This window comes from Salmo salar, chromosome ssa12, assembly GCF_905237065.1.
Source record: "Salmo salar chromosome ssa12, Ssal_v3.1, whole genome shotgun sequence".
Classification (NCBI taxonomy): Eukaryota; Metazoa; Chordata; class Actinopteri; order Salmoniformes; family Salmonidae; genus Salmo; species Salmo salar.
Genome location: NC_059453.1, coordinates 83097147 through 83118742, shown reverse-complemented (window position 1 = coordinate 83118742; position 21596 = coordinate 83097147). Strand labels below are relative to the sequence as shown.

The 21596-nt window shown below is 43.1% G+C and overlaps 1 protein-coding gene across 1 annotated transcript in view; it reads left to right on the top strand.

Annotated features, from left to right (window-relative positions):
- LOC106565710 (membrane metallo-endopeptidase-like 1) overlaps positions 1-12246 on the top strand; it is a 30615-nt gene extending 18369 nt beyond the window's left edge. The window contains exons 11-24 of the mRNA XM_014133112.2: positions 136-225; positions 2425-2561; positions 2994-3087; positions 3392-3520; positions 3685-3783; positions 4381-4464; positions 4606-4709; positions 4820-4878; positions 8024-8143; positions 8293-8426; positions 8576-8641; positions 8783-8878; positions 10806-10882; positions 10976-12246. Coding sequence (XP_013988587.1) covers positions 136-225; positions 2425-2561; positions 2994-3087; positions 3392-3520; positions 3685-3783; positions 4381-4464; positions 4606-4709; positions 4820-4878; positions 8024-8143; positions 8293-8426; positions 8576-8641; positions 8783-8878; positions 10806-10882; positions 10976-11075 — 1389 coding nt within the window. The 3' untranslated portion in view covers positions 11076-12246. The remainder of the gene's footprint in view (positions 1-135; positions 226-2424; positions 2562-2993; positions 3088-3391; positions 3521-3684; positions 3784-4380; positions 4465-4605; positions 4710-4819; positions 4879-8023; positions 8144-8292; positions 8427-8575; positions 8642-8782; positions 8879-10805; positions 10883-10975) is intronic.
- Positions 12247-21596: the final 9350 nt, after the last annotated feature.

The following is a 21596-nucleotide window of genomic DNA, read 5'->3' as shown; positions in this document are numbered from 1 at the left end:
AAATCAACTATACTGTACTACATGTCATCTGCATGTTAAAAACTTGAATAGATCAACATTATGGCTAAATACATTTACATTTAAATACATCAGACATGACTGTAGGCCTATGCTTTCTGTCTTGTCATGTCAAAGGCCACATCCCCTGCAGAGGAGCGTCAGGATGTCACGATTCTCTACAAAAAAATGACCCTGACTGAGCTGCAGGAGTCTTTCAATCTCAACGTAAGTGCTTCAACTCTAGTGATTTCAAGTGGATACGACTTGAGACCTAAATCTAATGGCATTGTCTATATAAAGTAGACAAAGCCTTATACTATATACACTGCTCAAAAAAAGGGAACACTTAAACAACACAATGTAACTCCAAGTCAATCACACTTCTGTGAAATCAAACTGTCCACTTAGGAAGCAACACTGATTGACAATAAATTTCACATGCTGTTGTGCAAATGGAATAGACAACAGGTGGAAATTATAGGCAATTAGCAAGACACCCCCAATAAAGGAGTGGTTCTGCAGGTGGGGACCACAGACCACTTCTCAGTTCCTATGCTTCCTGGCTGATATTTTGGTCACTTTTTTATGCTGGCGGTGCTTTCACTCTAGTGGTAGCATGAGACGGAGTCTACAACCCACACAAGTGACTCAGGTAGTGCAGCTCATCCAAGATGGCACATCAATGCGAGCTGTGGCAAGAAGGTTTGCTGTGTCTGTAAGCGTAGTGTCCAGAGCATGGAGGCGCTACCAGGAGACAGGCCAGTACATCAGGAGACGTGGAGGAGGCCGTAGGAGGGCAACAACCCAGCAGCAGGACCGCTACCTCCGCCTTTGTGCAAGGAGGAGCAGGAGAAGCACTGCCAGAGCCCTGCAAAATGACCTCCAGCAGGCCACAAATGTGCATGTGTCTGCTCAAACGGTCAGAAACAGACTCCATGAGGGTGGTATGAGGGCCCGACGTCCACAGGTGGGGGTTGTGCTTACAGCCCAACACAGTGCAGGACGTTTGGCATTTGCCAGAGAACACTAAGATTGGCAAATTCGCCACTGGCGCCCTGTGCTCTTCACAGATGAAAGCAGGTTCACACTGAGCACGTGACCGACGTGACAGAGTCTGGAGACGCCGTGGAGAATGTTTTGCTGCCTGCAACATCCTCCAGCATGAATGGTTTGGCGGTGGGTCAGTCATGGTGTGGGGTGGCATTTCTTTGGGGGGCTGCACAGCCCTCCATGTGCTCGCCAGAGGTAGCCTGACTGCCATTAGGAACCGAGATGAGATCCTCAGAACCCTTGTGAGACCATATGCTGGTGCGGTTGGCCCTGGGTTCCTCCTAATGCAAGACAATGCTAGACCTCATGTGGCTGGAGTGTGTCAGCAGTTCCTGGAAGAGGAAGGCATTGATGCTATGGACTGGCCCGCCCGTTCCCCAGACCTGAATCCAATTGAGCACATCTGGGACATCATGTCTCGCTCCATCCACCAACGCCACGTTGCACCACAGACTGTCCAGGAGTTGGCGGATGCTTTAGTCCAGGTCTGGGAGGAGATCCCTCAGGAGACCATCCGCCACCTCATCAGGAGCATGCCCAGGCGTTGTAGGGAGGTCATACAGGCACGTGAAGGCCACACACACTACTGAGCCTCATTTTGACTTGTTTTATGGACATTACATCAAAGTTGGATCAGCCTGTAGTGTGGTTTTCCACTTTAATTTTGAGTGTGACTCCAAATCCAGACCTCCATGGGTTGATAAATTGGATTTCCATTGATTATTTTTGTGTGATTTTGTTGTCAGCACATTCAACTATGTAAAGAAAAAAGTATTTAATAAGATTATTTCTTTCATTCAGATCTAGGATGTGTTGTTTAAGTGTTCCCTTTATTTTTTTGAGCAGTATATATATTGTAGCGAATTCGGGGGGTAGCCACGACTGGGACTCGAGCCCGGGCCCAGTGACTGTCAAGCCAACACCTTAACCGTTGCGCTAAGAGGTCCAAACCCCTTGATGATCTTGCTAGGTGTTGGTTTACGTTTGAGTCATTTAGCAGACGCTCTTATCCAGAGCGACTTACAGTAGTGAGTGCATACATTAAGGTTGTTACATTACCCCCTTCCATCGGGAGAGCGTGTTCCCACGCTTCTCTATACCAAGTCCCTCACATGTACACGCCTCTCTGATGGCCTAACAGGCACCATCCCACTTCTGACACCAATGTAGTAATTTTGGGGGGTTGCCTCGACCGGGACTCAAACCTGGGTCCAGCGACTGTCAACCCAACACCTTAGCCATTACGCCAAGAGGTCAAAGCTTCTTGACGAGGTCGCTAGTTGTAAGGTTAAGATCGCTACAAAATACACTTGTAGATTGCAGAGCAAGCCTCAAGACTAGTATTACTAACAAAAACAATGCTCTTTCTTCCAGGGTTTTAACTGGACAAGATTTGTGCGTGGTGTGTTGTCCAGCGTGGCTGTGAAGGTACAGCTGGAAGAGGAGGTGGTGGTCTACAGCTCCCCTTACCTGGAGAAGATGAACAAAGTGCTCTCCAAACACACTGTCAGGTCAGAACTGATGATGTGTAGACCATAGTTAAAATGTGCCTCTAGCAATATTTTATCTACTGTGATTTATCATGTGAGTCATGCAGAACGGTACACTCTTAGAAAACAAGGTGCTATCTAGAACCTAAAACAACAGGGTTATTCGGCTGTCCCCATAGGAGAACCCTTTGAAGAAACCTTTTTGGTTTCAGGCAGAACTCTGTTGGGTTCCATGTAAAACTGTTTCCCCAGAGGGTTTTAAAAAGAAACCAAAAGGGTTCTACCTGGAATCAAAAATGGTTATCTTATGGGGACAGCCGACGAACCCTTTTGGAAAACGTTTTTCTAAGTGTAGATTTGTGGTTGCATCATCTAGCGCTGTGTGTCACGTACAGTATATCCATTGGTTGAGTGATTGAGTGACATTATTGGGTGAAATGTCTCCTCCTCCAGAACCATGCAGAACTACCTCACCTGGCAGGTTGTCATGGAGAGAGTCAGCAGCCTGAGTCGCCGCTTCAAAGATGCCAGGGCACACTATAGAAAGGTGAGACAGAGATATGAGCACGTCTAGGAGCACCCTTAGGGCTCCATTCAATCCATATCGTGGAAATTCAGCATTACATTGTGATGGAAATTTAAAGGCAATGTTCCCGCGAAAGCGAAGAAATCATTCACGGTAAACGCTGCATGCATATGTCGGCTCAATCGGAAATTACCTTAAAATGTATATTGCGCAATCTGTAACACTTCAACGATACAGATTTAATGAGCCCTTAGAAACAGACACATTGAAAAGCTAATTCATGTATAAACGTGTGGCAACTTTGACGGTTTGTCTGTGTGGTCAGGCCCTGTATGGGACGACCGTAGAGGAGGCGCGGTGGAGAGACTGTGTGCGTTACGTCCAGGGCAGCATGGAGAACGCAGTGGGGGCTCTGTATGTGCGAGAGACCTTTGCTGGCGAGAGTAAACGCATGGTGAGTCACTCCTGTAGACAGGATGCAGACAAAACAGGAAAATCTGCTCCGGCTTCTATAATCACTGTCACTACAGCAGTTTAGTCTGCAATCTGTGTGTGTGTGTGTGTGTGTTTGTGTTTGCTTTCCCTGTAAATGAATATATGATCTCTTTGTGTGGGCAGGTTAGTGACCTCATCAGTAAGATCCAGGAAGCGTACGTGGAGACGCTAGAGGAGTTGAGCTGGATGGATGACCAGTCTAAGGAAAAAGCAAGAGAGAAGGTACAAACATACAATGTACAGCTAGTTGCAAAATAATAGAAACTAATTCATTAAGTGTCTTAATAGGGTGTTGGGCCACCACCAGCTTCAAAGCACCTTGGCATAGATTCTACAAGTGTCTGGAACTCTATTGGAGGGATGCGAAACCATTCTTCCACGAGAAATTCCATAATTTGATGGTGGTGGAAAACACTGTCTCAGGCACCGCTCCAGAATCTCCCATAAGTGTTCAACTGGGTTGAGATCTGGTGACTGAGACGGCCATGGCATAAGGTTTACATCATTTTCATGCTCATCAAACCATTGTGTCCACTTGTGCCTTGTGGATGGGGACATTGTTATCCTATAGGGGCATGGCCATGGTAGCCAAAATAATGGCCTGCACAGCATTTTTATACATGACCCTAAGCATGGTGTTAATTGCTTAATTAACTTTGGAACCACACCTGTGTGGAAGTACCTGCTTTCAATATACTTTGTATCTCTCATTTACTCAAGTGTTTCCATTATTTTGGCAGTTACCTGTACATCATCAGTGTTTTGAATATGTAAAAGAAAGAACTTAGCAGCTGACTGTTCTACTGCTCTATGTTACAGGCCATGGCCATTAAGGAGCATATTGGCTATCCTGACCACATTCTGGAAGAGAGCAATCTGAAGCTTGACCAGGAGTATGCCCATGTATGTCTGTGAGACCTGCCCACACATTAGCCCCTTTGGGCCTCAAAGGATTATGATAAATCCTCCTTTTCAGAGTGAAATGGATATACAAATTGTTGTCTAGATTGTCTCTGATTATCTTTGCCTGGTCTCTGTCTGCAGCTGAACTTCAGTGAGGAGAACTACTTTGAGAACATCCTTGAGAACCTGCAGGCTGAAGCACACAAGAGTTTGAAGAAGCTGAGAGAGCCGGTCAACCCAGACATGTAAGATACATTCATTTAGACTCACATAGACACACGTGAACATAAACACATGTACACATTACACATTGCCTCTTAAATGGTGAGATCTATATTCTAGTGTTTTTTTCTAGGTGGATCATTGGTGCTGCTGTGGTCAATGCTTTCTACTCACCAAACAGAAACCAGATAGGTAATATGACAACAGTCAACACACTGGCTGCATCTTTCCTCATCCAGCTGAAGTTATCTATCGCCGGCCAATCCTGACTTAAGGATATCCCTTACTAACAATAATTGTGACTACAGTATTTGTTTCTATACTAGCAAAGGATTTATTTCTTACAAGTTCTTGAATGATTGAAAGATAGTCAACTCCTGATTTAAGAAATGATGTAAATGCATGCAGCTTGCAGCTAACTGGAGCAAATAAAAGGAATGTATTTTGAATAGGGACTCATTTGCATTTGGTTGTAATAATATTGCGTTACATACAGAACATTAAACATTACATTGAACATGAATTTCTACCCCTGAACCATAGTGAAATATTACACAACTCTTCAAGCCATTCCTTTGGGTCTATTTGTAGTCTTATTGAAAGCAGACAGACAGACCACCTGGTGACTATTAGGGTTTGGCTCTGATGTGAGTGCTATGCTGTGTGAAGTTTCAAGTTTTAATATCACATGCAGAAGTACAGTGAAATGCCTTTCTTGCACGCTCCAAACCCAACAGTGCAGTAATCAATATCAATATACCACTAAAAATAACATAAGGTAGTCAAAACCACACAATAAATAAAACATTTAAAATATGAAGAACACAAGAAAGTAAGAAGTCAGTTCCAATACCATAGATATGTACAGGAGTAAGGTGACTAGGCATCACGATATGAGAAATAGAGTAGCAGCAGTGTAAATGGTGACTGTATGTGAGTGCGTGTGTGTAGAGTTTATATGTGTGTGTTGGAATGTCAGTTTGAGTGAGTGTGTAGAGTCCTGTGAGTGTGCATAGACACACTCTGTAGGTATGAGCCCTCACTGTAGGTATGAGCCTTCTCTGTATGTGTGAGCCCTCACTGTAGGTATGAGCCTTCTCTGTAGGTATGAGCCCTCTCTGTAGGTATGAGCCCTCACTGTAGGTATGAGCCTTCTCTGTATGTGTGAGCCCTCTCTGTATGTGTGAGCCCTCTCTGTAGGCATGAGCCCTCTCTGTGTGTGTGAGCCCTCTCTGTAGGCATGAGCCCTCTCTGTGTGTGTGAGCCCTCTCTGTAGGTATGAGCCCTCTCTGTAGGTATGAGCCCTCTCTGTAGGCATGAGCCCTCTCTGTGTGTGTGAGCCCTCTCTGTAGGTATGAGCCCTCTCTGTAGGTATGAGCCCTCTCTGTAGGTATGAGCCCTCTCTGTATGTGTGAGCCCTCTCTGTAGGTATGAGCCCTCTCTGTAGGTATGAGCCCTCTCTGTAGGTATGAGCCCTCTCTGTAGGTATGAGCCCTCTCTGTATGTGTGAGCCTTCTCTGTATGTATGAGCCCTCTCTGTAGGTATGAGCCCTCTCTGTAGGTATGAGCCCTCTCTGTATGTGTGAGCCTTCTCTGTATGTATGAGCCCTCTCTGTAGGTATGAGCCCTCTCTGTAGGTATGAGCCCTCTCTGTATGTGTGAGCCCTCTCTGTATGTATGAGCCCTCTCTGTAGGTATGAGCCCTCTCTGTAGGTATGAGCCCTCTCTGTAGGTATGAGCCCTCTCTGTATGTATGAGCCCTCTCTGTATGTGTGAGCCCTCTCTGTATGTATGAGCCCTCTCTGTAGGTATGAGCCCTCTCTGTAGGTATGAGCCCTCTCTGTAGGTATGAGCCCTCTGTGTGTGTGAGCCCTCTCTGTAGGTATGAGCCCTCTCTGTAGGTATGAGCCCTCTCTGTAGGTATGAGCCCTCTCTGTGTGTGTGAGCCCTCTCTGTATGTATGAGCCCTCTCTGTAGGTATGAGCCCTCTCTGTAGGTATGAGCCCTCTCTGTATGTGTGAGCCCTCTCTGTAGGTATGAGCCCTCTCTGTAGGTATGAGCCCTCTCTGTAGGTATGAGCCCTCTCTGTAGGTATGAGCCCTCTCTGTATGTGTGAGCCCTCTCTGTATGTATGAGCCCTCTCTGTAGGTATGAGCCCTCTCTGTAGGTATGAGCCCTCTCTGTAGGTATGAGCCCTCTCTGTATGTGTGAGCCCTCTCTGTATGTATGAGCCTTCTCTGTAGGTATGAGCCCTCTCTGTATGTGTGAGCCCTCTCTGTATGTATGAGCCCTCTCTGTAGGTATGAGCCCTCTCTGTAGGTATGAGCCCTCTCTGTAGGTATGAGCCCTCTCTGTATGTGTGAGCCTTCTCTGTATGTATGAGCCCTCTCTGTAGGTATGAGCCCTCTCTGTAGGTATGAGCCCTCTCTGTAGGTATGAGCCCTCTCTGTATGTGTGAGCCCTCTCTGTATGTATGAGCCCTCTCTGTAGGTATGAGCCCTCTCTGTATGTGTGAGCCCTCTCTGTAGGTATGAGCCCTCTCTGTAGATATGAGCCCTCTCTGTAGGTATGAGCCCTCTCTGTATGTGTGAGCCCTCTCTGTATGTGTGAGCCCTCTCTGTATGTGTGAGCCCTCTCTGTATGTGTGAGCCCTCTCTGTAGGTATGAGCCCTCTCTGTAGGTATGAGCCCTCTCTGTAGGTATGAGCCCTCTCTGTATGTGTGAGCCCTCTCTGTAGGTATGAGCCCTCTCTGTAGGTATGAGCCCTCTCTGTATGTGTGAGCCCTCTCTGTATGTGTGAGCCCTCTCTGTAGGTATGAGCCCTCTCTGTAGGTATGAGCCCTCTCTGTAGGTATGAGCCCTCTCTGTATGTGTGAGCCCTCTCTGTAGGTATGAGCCCTCTCTGTATGTGTGAACCCTCTCTGTAGGTATGAGCCCTCTCTGTATGTGTGAGCCCTCTCTGTATGTGTGAGCCCTCTCTGTATGTGAGCCTGCTCGGCCGCGTGCCCCGGTGTTCTGTCTCACTGCCACTTTAACCTCATTGAGAATAATGACTGGCGGTAATGCTTTCCGCTGTTGATAGAATGGAACTAGTTTCAGGCTCCAGTGCACACAGGCTTTGTGGCTAAAAGAGATGGGGTTGGGGCGCAAGCCACATTGAATTCCACTCAGACAATGCCGCAAACACATGGACTGGTAATGTGCAGTGATGATTAGTCAGATATGAAGCTGAAATTCAGTTTAATTGGCTTGCTCCTAAGGTTGCAAGATGATAGACTCTGTTTGTTCATTTGGCCTGATCTGTTCTCTGTTGGTTTCTCTCTGTTCTTTATCCTAGTATTCCCTGCAGGTATCCTGCAGCCTCCTTTCTTCAGTAAGCAGCAGCTCCAGGCCCTGAACTTTGGAGGAATAGGGATGGTCATTGGACATGAGATCACTCATGGATTTGATGACAATGGTGAGGCAGTCCTCATACTTATAGTCACTGTCCATGTTTGTGTCCAATGTGTTGCACAATCATGATTAGTATAGAGTATTAATTCAATTTTGGTCAAATTTAAATGAGACTGCATCACAATTAATTCCATGTTTTATCTTTAAAAACAGGCCGTAATTTTGATAAGGATGGTAACATGCTTAACTGGTGGAGTAATTATTCTGCTGAGCACTTCAAGGACCAATCACAATGCATGGTGCAACAATATGGCAACTTCAACTGGAAACTCGCAGGTGGACAAAATGTGAGTTTCCCATTGTAGCAGAAGGATAGGAAAATCAAACATTTATTTGGGTGTACTGACTAATACTTCATTTTAGCTTCACTAGAAAAGATTATTGACGATGAATGGTTTTTGGGAGTGTGTTAATGACTGTCTCTGCGTGACCCCAGGTCAGTGGAATTAGCACTTTGGGGGAGAACATCGCTGACAACGGAGGAGTTCGGCAAGCCTATAAGGTGTGACACCCTCACAAAACTCATTCAACCCCCACAACACAATGAAAACACGATGAACCACTGTCTAACAAAAATGGATTTCTGATTAAGAAGTATCTAATTATATTTGACATTTGAATGTTTATGTGTGTTTGTGGTCAGGCCTACATGAAGTGGATGGAGAGAGAAGGTGAAGAGCATCGTTTACCTGGTCTGGACATGGACCACAAACAACTTTTCTTTCTTAACTTTGCCCAAGTGAGTAAACACCACTTTAAAGGGATACTTTGGGATTTTGGCAATGAGTCCCTTTATCTACTTTCCCTTGTGGATACCATTTTTATGTATCTGTGTTCGGTAAGAAGGAAGTTAGAGGTAGTTTCGCGAGCCAATGCTTACTAGCGTTAGCACAATGACTGAAGGTCTATGGGTATCTACTAGCATAAAAAAATGGTAACCACTAGTTCATCTGGCTCTGGGGAAGTAGATAAACGGCCTCATGGACAAAATCCCAAAGCATCCCTTTAATAAATTGAGTTGTCTGGAGTAGACCACTGTTTCTCAACCTTTATTGCATCAACTAAAACTTACACTACATGACCAAAAGTATGTGGACAACTGCTCGTCGAACATCTCATTCAAAACTCATGGGCATCAATATGGAGTTGATCCCCCATTTGCTGCTATAACAGCCTCCACTCTTCTGGGAAGGCTTTCCACTAGATGTTGGAACATTGCTGAGGGGACTTTCTTTCATTCAGCCACAATTAGGGAGGTCGGGCACTGATGTTAGGCCTGACTCGCAGTCAGCGATCCACAAAGTTGGATGCACAGAATCGTCTAGAATGTAATTGTATGCTGTAGCATTAAGATTTCCCTTCACTGGAACTAAGGGGCCTAGCCTGAACCATGAAAAACAGCCCCAGACCATTATTCCTCCGCCACCAAACTTTAGAGTTGGCAATATGCATTGGGGCAGGTAGCGTTCTCCTGGCATCTGCCAAACCCAGATTAGTCCGTTGGACTGCCAGATGGTGAAGCGTGATTCATCACTCCAGAGATCTCATTTCCACTGCTCCAGAGTCCAATAGTGGAGAGCTTTACACCACTCCAGCCAACGCCAACATTGGCATGGTGATTTTAGGCTTGTGTGCGGCTGCTCAGCCATGGAAACCCATTTCATGAAGCTCCCGACGAACAGTTCTTGTGTTGACGTTATTTCAAGAGGCAGTTTGGAACTAGTGAGTGTTGCAACCGAGGACAGAAGATTTTCAACGATCCTGTTCTGTGATCTTGTGTGGCCTACCACTTCGCGACTAAGCCGTTGTTGCTCCTAGATGTTTCCACTTCACAATAACAGCACTTACAGTTGACAGGGTCAGCTCTAGCAGGGCAGAGATTTGACAAACTGACTTGTTGGAAAGGTGGCATCCTATGACGGTGCCACATTGAAAGTCACTGAGCTCTTCAGTAAGGCCCTTCTACTGCCAAAGTTTTCCTATGGAGATTGCATGTCTGTGTGCTCGATTTTATACAACTGTCAGCAACGGGAGTGGCTGAAATAGCCAAATCCCCTAATTTGAAGGGGTGTCCACATACTTTTGTGTATATATAGTGTATATCACCACCCTTCCTCCACTGCTGTTCACGGACCATTGATAAACACTGGTCTAGAGACCACTGTCAACAAAAGCCCCAAAACTGTATATTTTCCTAAATACTTGGGTTTCAATAAATAAACAGTTGGACCAAGGGGTTTAAAACTACCACAGATCATTATATCAAGCTACCTACCTAGGGGTCCAGAATATTTTGCCAAAATAAAGACCACTGCGGTACTGTGCCAGGGAAAACAAGGCCAGAGCAAAGCCAGACTAGTGTTTGACAGTCTTCATCCAAAACCAGGTCAAAGCTAAAGTCAAGCATAATCCCTGCTGGGATTATTCAGATGGGCTGTCGAACAGCGCCTTGGAAAAAATACTTGGTACCCCTTAAGGTGTTCTCTCTGGCATATCATGTTCCTCATCATTTTATGGTTTACATTCAGTCCCAAAATATCTTCACTTGTAAAATACGAACAGGTGTAGTTGAGAAAATAAATGTGTTATGGGCACAGTAATACTGTATCTGCTTTGATTGTGTCAAAATTGAATGATTTAATTAGTGATACATCTTCTTCCTCCAGGTATGGTGTGGTGCCTATCGGCCTGAATATGCCAGCCAGTCCATCAAAACGGACTCCCACAGTCCCCTGGAATACAGGTAACGACCAACTGTAAAAATGGAGCGTTTGGCTATTCCAAACTATTTTCTGTCATTAATCTGTTAATACTCTTTATCTATCTTTTCTCACAGGGTGCTTGGCTCCCTACAGAATTTTGGTGCATTCTCAGAGGCATTCCAGTGCAAACCGGGTACTCCCATGAACCCTGAGATAAAATGTCGGGTGTGGTAGCCAGCTCCTGCCTTCTTCTACTCTTGTTCATTATTTCTTGACTGGGGCAACTGAACATTCTTAACTACCACAGAGGCATCCTGCCTTAGAGTATGTCTGATAGATTTACATGTCACAAGTTAACATAGATATCTACACAAGTGTTTTAACAGTGTGTAAATGCAGAATACAGTTTATATATGGACTGGATAACTGACCAAACTACACCCTAGTATCACCACTTGAAGCAGATTAAAACTACGATTAGACAGGAAAAACACTTGCAAGGGGTATGTGCTTATATGGCTACTCAGCTTGAAGATGTTGTCTGTGGGTGAACAGTTTTACTTGTGGTTTTGTTGTATACACTCTCAGGAAAAAAGATTCTGGGTAGAACCAAAAAATGTTTCTATACTTGCTTCATATATGGCACCCCTAAAGGTTCTATATAGAGCCTTTAGGGGTTGTTCTTCACTGAACCAAAATTGGTTCCATATAGAACCCTTGGGATCAATTTAGGGTTCTAAATGGAACCAATTTTAGTTCAGTGAATAAGAATAAGGGTGCCATATATGAAGCAAGCATAGAACCCTTATTGGTTCTATCCAGAACCTTTTTCTCTAAGAGTGTATATGTATACATCTGAATCTCCACTGTGGGGGGTCAGTTGATACATGAATAGTCGGGAAAATGTAGGACATTCCTAAGATTTTGTAGAATAGGTTTCAGCCGAGCTGGCTTTAAATGCTTTAACTGACTTTTTGAAGAATTTCCTAAGCAACTCTTTGTGCTTTTTGTCAAGTCATTCGGGTGGCAAATCCACAGCGCTTTGAAGCCCACATATTTAGTGGCTTAAATCTATGTGCACCGAGTATCTTTAGGCACCGTGTTGCCTTGTACGATCCTATCTGATATGAAACATTTGTTTTTCAAGACATTTTTCCACGAAGCGAGAGGCAAAGTGAATAATAACACACTGGTTGAATCAACGTTTTTTCCACGATGAAATTACGTGGAACCAACGTGGAACCAACGTGGAATAGACGTTGAATTGACGTCTGTGCCCAGTGGGAAGTTTCTCATTACAGTGTGACTACGAAATTAATAAAGGCTCTGTGAGAAAATGTAGAGCAGCGGTGAACTATTGCTGGCTTGGCTACGTCACTCTTTGAAATAAAGCAATTTACCTGAAGACAGACTGTTAAACATTTGCAGCTTTAATCTTATATGAACATTTAGAAAATCTAAAGTGGATGGCTTAAATTTTTTGCTAAAACATACACTACCGTTCAAAAGTTTGGGGTCACTTAGAAATGTCCTTGTTTTTGAAAGAAAATCACATTTACTGTCCATTAAAAAAACATCAAATTGATCAGAAATACAGTGTAGACATTGTTAATGTTGTAAATGACTATTGTAACTGGAAACAGCTGATTTAAAAACAAATAACTTTCTTCTGAAACGCATGAGTCTATTCTTGTTCTGAGAAATGAAGGCTATTCCATGCGAGAAATTGCGAAGAAACTGAAGATCTCGTACAACGCTGTGTACTACTCCCATCACAGAACATGCCAAACTGTCTCTAACTAGAATAGAAGGAGGAGTGGGAGGCCCCGGTGCACAACTGAGCAAAAGGACAAGTACATTAGAGTGTCTATTTTGAGAAACAGACGCCTACACATTCCTACACTAGCCTTCTTCTAGTCTAGTTTGAGAAACAGACGCCTCACAAGTCCTCAACTGGCAGCTTCATTAAATAGTACCCGAAAACACCAGTCTCAATGTCAACAGTGAAGAGGCGACTCCGGGATGCTGGCCTTCTAGGCAGGGTTCCTCTGTCCAGTGTCTGTGTTCTTTTGCCCATCTTAATCTTTTCTTTTTATTGGCCAGTCTGAGATATGGCTTTTTCTTTGGAACTCTCCTCTCTGACACTCTAATGTACTTGTCCTCTTGCTCAGTTGTGCACCGGGGCCTCCCAGTCCTTGGGGATTCGATCTAGCAACCTTTCGGTTAATGGCCCAACGCTCTAACCACTAGGCTACCTGCCGCCCCAATGCTGTGTAGTACACAGCGTTGTACGAGATCTTCAGTTTCTTGGCTATTTCTCACATGGAATAGCCTTCATTTCTCAGAACAAGAATAGACTGATACATTTTAGAGGAAAGTTATTTGTTTGTGGCCATTTTGAGCCTGTAATCCAACCCACAAATGCTGATACTCCAGATACTTAACTAGTCTAAAGAAGGCTAGTTTTATTGCTTCTTTAAACAGAACAACAGTTTTCAGCTGTGCTAACATAATTGCAAAAGGGTTTTCTAATGATCAATTAGCCTTTTAAAATGATCAACTTGGATTAGCTAACACAACGTGCCATTGGAACACAGGAATGATGCTTGATAATGGGCCTCTGAACGCCTATGTAGATATTCCATAAAAAATCTGCCGTTTCCAGCTACAATAGTCATTTACAACATTAACAATGTCTACACTGTATTTATGATCAATTTTATGTTATTTTAATGGACAATTTTTTAAATTTTCTTTCAAAAACAAGGAAATTTCCAATTGACCCCAACTTTTGAACGGTAGTGTATATAAATGTGAAATCTACAAATATATAATTGCTTGGAAAGTAGTTTAAAAGACTTGCTAGGCTAGCACTGTTTTCTTTGAGAGTTATAGTGATGATGATCTGCCACGGAGTGATCAGTATCTTATTTATGATAGATACTCAATACACGGTCACAACTGTAAGTCGAAACTCTAAGTGATTTTAATTACTGTATGTCTTGTGTAACATTTCCGAGATAAACATTTGATCAACCAGTGTTCCTTATCTCAGAGCATTGGGCCTTATGAGGATATGGTCAGGAAGGAACATTTAGAGAGGAACATTTCAAAAAGGTGCACAGAGAAGTCTTTAAGTGTATACAATGCTTTTATGTTTTCTGCATAGAAAAAATAACTGAAAACTGTTCCCAACATCCCATAATACATTCATGGGTTTGGACTAGCTAGTGACTTAATGAGTAATGTGTAGTCATGCCTCAGCTGCATGGCATCCCACCTGTAAAACAAGACATTCTCTGTACAGAGGAAGGAAACCTCTACATACACATGGGGCCCTAAACAGCGGTGTTTTGGGAATCATGTCCCTTTCCTCCATTTCTCCTTCCTCCATTAAATATATATATATTTTTTTTTTTATCTACAAAGAGACAAAACATCTGTTACTTTTGCATCTGGATCCCCCTTTCCATATTGGATGTGCAAGAAATGGAGGAATGAAATAGAATCATGTATTCTACTAAAATGGGATACTGTGTGTAGCAGTGCATTTTATGGCCTATTATCTTTCATGGTCTGACTTGGCTGTCTAAAATGCCAACATTTCAGAGATTACTACGAGATGTTCCACAACGGTTTCCAGGACAGGCAGCACATGTTCACAATTTGTCCAAAAACTATTTTCATTTCATTTATTTTTATTGTGATTTCCACTTGATATTACAACCCCCCCCCCCACACACACACACACACACACACACACACACACACACACACACACACACACACACACACACACACACACACACACACGAGGTGGAATGTAGGTATGAATAAAGACACAGGAAACTCCACAAGTGTAGGTGAGGGGTGAAGTGGTACCTCTTGATCACTGCCATTGATCAGTGGCCTGGGGATGGAAAGGCTGTGTGCTGTAGCATGTATGAGGACTGTCGGGAGCACGTTAACTAACCACTGTAAGGGGTCTCATGATAACACAGACGGACAGATGGACACTCTGGGGAAATGGCTTCTCATTAGAGAGCTGTCAGTCAGGGCCAGGACTGTTTCTATGTTGATTAACAAGCAGCAGAAGTAAAGAGCAGAGCAGGAGAGCGGAACAGAGAACCGGACAAAATGATTAAACAGGCTGGCATGGTGGTGGAACAAAGAAAGGGTTTTAAAGCGCTGCTGAGGATAACAAACACACCGATATTGCTGAGAGCTCAACACAGTCAGGATGCCTTGGTCAATTGAACATGACTGTTATGTCTCATCAGAGACTGATTTATTGAATGTTCATGATATACTGTATCTGCCTTTGAAACTTTTTCTACATTCACTCTGCCTGTTTACTTGTTGTAATGGCTTACTGTAGACTGGTGTACAGTGCAGTGCAGGGGATTCCAATAGCTTTGGGACTAGGATGTTAGTGGTGTTGTAGTATAATGACAGTCAAAATGACTCCCCATAGATAACAAGGAATTAAAATAACCAACAGTGACCATACAAAGCTGTGTCTCAAACGGCACACTATACTCTGGGATGTACCTTTTGATTTTGTTGTTGGTCTTTCCTCTGGAAAACGTTTAAAAATAGTAACTTACATTTAAACAGCCTAAGGCTAAAGCCATAAGGCACAGTATAGTGGTGTCAATACCATCTGCACAATAAATATTTTGAGGATTGTACTTCATACACATTTTGTCTATAAAAACATAACACACACACACACATACAGTACCAGTCAAAGGTTTGGACACACCTACTCATTCAAGGGTTTTTCTTTATTTTTACTGTTTTCTACATAGAATATTAGTGAATAATAGTGAAGACATCACAACTATGAAATAAGACATGGAAACATGTAGTAACCAAAAATGTGTTAAACAAATCAAAATGTACTTTATATTTGAGATTCTTCAAAGTAGTCACCCTTTGCCTTGATGACAGTTTTGCACACTCTTGGCATTTTCTCAACGAGCTTCATGAGGAATGCTTTTCTAACAGTTTTGAACGAGTTTCCACATATGCTGAGCACTTGTTGGCTGCTTTTCCTTCACTTTGCGGTCCAACTCATCCCAAACCATCTCAATTGGTTTGAGGTCAGGTGATTGTGGAGGTCAGGTCATCTGATGCAGCACTCCATCACTCTCCTTGGTCAAATAGCCAAAACACTGCCTGGCGGTGTGTTTTGGGTAATTCTGCTGTTGAAAAATAAATGATAGTCCCACTAAGCGCAAACCAGATGGGATTGCGTGTCGCTGTGAATGCTGTGCTAGCCATGCTGGTTAAGTGTGCCTTGAATTCTAAATAAATCACAGACAGTGTAACCAGCAAAGCACCTCCACACCATCACACCTCCTCCTCCATGATTCACGGTGGGAACCACACATGCAGAGATAATCCATTCACCTACTTTGCGTCTAACAAAGAAACGACAGTTGGAACCAAAAATCTCAAATTTGGACTCATCAGACCAAAGGACAGATTTCCACCAGTCTAATGTCCATTGCTCATGTTTCTTGGCCCAAGCAAGTCTCTTATTATTATTGGTGTCCTTTAGTAGTGGTTTCTTTGCAGCAATTTGACCATGAAGGCCTGATTCACGCATTCTCCTCTGAACAGTTGATGTTGAGATGTGTCTGTTACTTGAACTCTGTGAAACATTTATTTGCACTGCAAGGCTGGTAACTCTAATGAACTTATCCTCTGCAGCAGAGGTAACTCTGGGTCTTCCTTTCCTGTGGCTGTCCTCATGAGAGAGAGTTTCATCATTGCGCTTGATGGTTTTTGCTACTGCACTTAAAGAAATGTTCAAAGTTCTTGAAATGTTCCACATTGACTGACCTTCATGTCTTAAAGTAATGATGGACTGTCGTTTCTCTTTGCTTAAGCTGTTCTTGCTATAATATGAACTTAGTCTTTTACCAAATAGGGCTATCTTCTGTATACCACCACTACCTTGTTACAACACAACTGATTGGCTGAAACGCATTAAGAAGGAAAGAAATTTCACAAATGAACTTTTCACAAGGCACACCTGTTAATTGAAATGCATTCCAGGTGACTACCTCATGAAGCTGGTTGAGAGGATGCTAAGAGTGTGCAAAGCTGTCATCAAGGTAAATGGTGGCTACTTTGAAGAACCTCAAAAACAAAATATATTTTGATTTGTTTAACACTTTTTTGGTTGATACATGATTCCATGTGTGTTATTTCATAGTTTTGATGTCTTCACTAGTATTTTCTAATTTAGTAAATAGTACAAATAAAGAAAAACACTTGAATGAGTAGGTGTGTCCAAATTTTGGACTGGTACTATATATATAGATATAGTGGGGAAATGTCCATCTATTATCACAGGTTAAAGAAGCTGTACTATATAATATAGCTCCTTTAACCTGTGATAATAGATGGACATTTCCCCACTATAGTATTCCTTAGACCATGAGAATTAAATAAATAAATAATACAGATTGAACATCCAATACCAGATAGTCTTTCTTCTTGCGTAACTACCTTACGATATAACTCTAAACCAAAATGGAACACGCAGAAAATACATTTCTGAAGCAACAAAATGATACCTTGTCATTGCTGTGTGCTTCTCTGTTATTCACAGGTGAAAGCTCATACTGCTTTATAATTATCTAGACCAACAGCTATTTTTGTGACTCACAATCCCTTATTAGCGCTATCAATTGATTGTTTACCTGAGATGTTTCAAGTCTCCATTTTCAATGTTTAAGTGTGATTATTATAGAGCTATTGAGCTAAATACTTACTTCTCAAACTAGTGAGTAATTTTCAAACTTTTGATTATATTAAATGGTGGGTACTTTACAATGTTCTGAATTTGTGCTGTTTTGTGATAAATTGCATATTGCATAAGCATTGCATTAGTAATATGCAATTTATTATGTCACTGTATATCTTGATGTAAAAACAAATGCTATACTTATTGAAGATATTAAGTAAAATGTATTAAATTAACTTGTCTAAGCATCACATGTAGTGTTTGGAGTTTATTGTGGAATGCAGGTTGGATATTTTAACACTGTCTATTCACATTTTACATAGAGTAGATAAACTTGTGCCTAGATAAACCTAAGTCAATCTAATGGTCCTATTTGTTCCAGATTGGGTAAAAAAATTGATAAATGAGGAGTTGTTAGCTTGTTTATGTGAGTTTCAGCTCTCCATGTCAAAAATGATATGGTTATTGTAAGGTCTTCTATAACCAACAACTGGCAGCTCTGTACACATCTGATGACTGAATTAGATGCTTTATTTTACAAGGAGTGTTTACAGTGTTCACAGAGCTCTGCAAAACACTCAACAACATCAGGGTGCAGTCATTGATTCTAAATCTTTATTACAATCCCATAAGCCACTAAATTGCTAGTTGAATTTAAATGTGGCACAACTTATACATACAGTACCTAGTGAAAGTCTACACACCACTTCCACAGTCTTCACATTTTTGTCCTTCAGAGCTACACAACACATTTTCAAAGTGCAATAAATAAATAAAACATTTTCCAAATTAAGAATAAAATAAAAACCTAAATTATTTTGATTGTGTATGTCTTTACACCCCAGAGTTAATACTTGGTGGAAGCACTTTTTATTTTTATTTAACCTTTATTTAACTAGGCAAATCAGTTAAGAACAAATTCTTATTTACAATGACGGCCCTCCCCGGCCAAACCCTAACGACGCTGGGACAATTGTGCGCCGCCCTATGGGACTTCCAATCACGGCCGGTTGTGATATAGCTTGGAATCGAACCAGGGTCTGTAGTGACGCCTCTAGCCCTGAGAGGCAGTGCCTTAGCCCATTGTTGGCAGCCCTTACAGCTGTGAATCATTTTGAATAATATTCTACCAACTCTGACGGGAACATACTGTATGTCCATTGTTTGTTTTTTTCAATTGCTTAAGCTCAGTAAATTTGGTTGGGAATGATTGGCACACAGCAATATTCAACTCTTGTCTCTGCTTTTCAAGCAAATGTAAGTCAAGACTGAAGCTGGAAAACTCAAAACCTGAGGCTGGACAACTCAAAACCTGAGGCTGGACAACTCAAAACCTGATGGAAAGCCATTCTGGTGTGTCTTTGGCATAAAAGTGTGTGTAATTTTCTCACTGAAAAATGAAATATAATCAAATCAAATTTTATTGGTCACATACACATGGTTGGCAGATGTTAATGCAAGTGTAGCGAAATGCTTGTGCTTCTAGTTCCGACCATGCAGTAATATCTAACAAGTAATCAAACAATTTCACAACTACCTTTTACACACAAGTGTAAAGGAAAGAATAGGAATATGTGTCACGTCCTGATCAGTAAAGGAGTATTTTTGTTATTGTAGTTTGGTCAGGATGTGGCAGGGGGTGTTTGTTTAGAGTGTCTCTGGGTTTGTTGGTTTATGTGCTTATGTAAGAGGGGTGTTTGTTTAGAGTGTTCCGGGGTTTTTGTTCTATGTTAGTGTATTTCTATGTTCAGTCTAGTCTTTCTATTTCTATGTTTAGGGTTTGTTGATTGACCTTCAATTGGAGGCAGCTGTTCCTCATTGCCTCTGATTGAAGGTCCTATGTATAGGGGTGTTTGTGCTATGGGGGTTTGTGGGTAGTTGTTTCCTGTTTTGTGTCTGTGCACCTGACAGGACTGTTTAGTGGTGGTCGTTGTTTTGTATACGTGATTTGTTTGTTTTTCTTTCTTTTGATTTAATAAAGAAAATGAGTATACACGTTCCCGCTGCACCTTGGTCTAATCCTTACGATGCCCGTTACAATATGTTCATATAAATATATGGATGAGCGATGGCCGAACGGCATAGGGAAGATGCAGTAGATGGTATAGATTACAGTATATACATATGAGATGAGTAATGTGGGGTATGTAAACATTATATAAAGTGGCGTTATTTAAGGTGACTAGTGATACCTTTATTACATCAATTTTGTATTATTAAAGTGGCTAGAGATGAGTCAGTATGGTGGCAGCAGCCACTCAATGTTAATGATGGCTGTTTAACAGTCTGATGGCCTTGAGATAGAAGCTGTTTTTCAGTCTCTCAGTCCCAGCTTTGATGCACCTGAACTGACCTCGCCTTCTGGATGATAGCGGGGTGAACAGGCAGTGGCTCGGGTGGTTGTTGTTCTTGATGATCTTTTTGGCCTTCCTGTGACATCGGGTGGTGTAGGTGTCCTGGAGGGCAGGTAGTTTGCCCCCGGTGATGCGTTGTACAGACCTCACTACCCTCTGGAGAGCCTTGCGGTTGTGGGTGGAGCAGTTGCCGTACCAGGCGGTGATACAGCCCGACAGGATGCTCTCAATTGTGCATCTGTAAAAGTTTGTGTTTTTGGTGATAAGCCAAATTTCTTCAGCCTCCTAAGGTTGAAGAGGCACTGTTGCGCCTTCTTCACCACGCTGTCTTTGCGGGAGGACTATTTCAGTTTGTCCGTGATGTGTACGCCGAGGAACTTAAAACTTTCCACCTTCTCCACCACTGTCCCGTCGATGTGGATAGGGTGCTGCTCCCTCTGCTATTTCCTGAAGTCCACGATCATCTCCGTTGTTTTGTTGACGTTGAGTGTGAGGGAGGGAGGGCCCTCACCTCCTCCCTGTAGGCCATCTCGTCGTTGTTGGTAATCAAGCCTACCACTGTAGTGTCGTCTGCAAACTTGATGATTGAGTTGGAGGCGTGCATGGCCACGCAGTCATGAGTGAACAGGGAGTACAGGAGAGGGCTGAGAACGCACCCTTGTGGGGACCCAGTGTTGAGGATCAGCGGGGTGGAGATGTTGTTTCCTACCCTCACCACCTGGGGGTGTCCCGTCAGAAAGTCCAGGACCCAGTTGCACAGGGCGGGGTCGAGACCCAGGGTCTTGAGCTTAATGACGAGTTTGGAGGGTACTATGGTGTTAAATGCTGAGCTGTAGTTGATGAACAGCATTCTTACATAGGTATTCCTCTTGTCCAGATGGGTTAGGGCAGTGTGCAGTGTGATTGCGATTGCGTCATTTGTGGACCTATTGGGGCAGTAAGCAAATTGGAGTGGGTCTAGGCTGTCAGGTAGGGTGGAGGTGATATGATCCTTGACTAGTCTCTCAAAGCACTTCATGATGGCGGAAATGATTGCTACAGGGCGGTAGTCGTTTAGCTCAGTTACCTTAGCTTTCTTGGGAACAGGAACAATGGTGGCCCTCTTGAAGCATGTGGGAACAGCAGACTGGGATAGGGATTGATTGAATATGTCCGTAAACACACCAGCCAGCTGGTCTGCACATGCTCTGAGGACGCGGCTAGGGATGCTGTCTGGGCCGGCAGCCTTACGAGGGTTAACACGTTTAATTGTTTTTCTCACGTTGGCTGCTGTGAAGGAGAGCCCACAGGTTTTGGTAGTGGGCCGTATCGGTGGCACTGTATTGTCCTCAAAGCGAGCAAAGAAGTTGTTTAGTTTGTCTGGGAGCAAGACATCAGGGTCTGCGACGGGGCTGGTTTTCTGTTTGTAGTCCGTGATTGACTGTAGAACCTGCCACATACCTCTCGCGTCTGAGCCATTGAATTGCGACTCTACTTTGTCTCTATACTGACACTTAGCTTGTTTGATTGCCTTGCGGAGGGAATAGCTACACTGTTTGTATTCGGTCATGTTTCCGGTCGCCTTGCCCTGATTAAAAGCAGTGGTTCGCGCTTTCAGTTTTGCACGAATGCTGCCATCAATCCACAGTTTCTGGTTGGGGT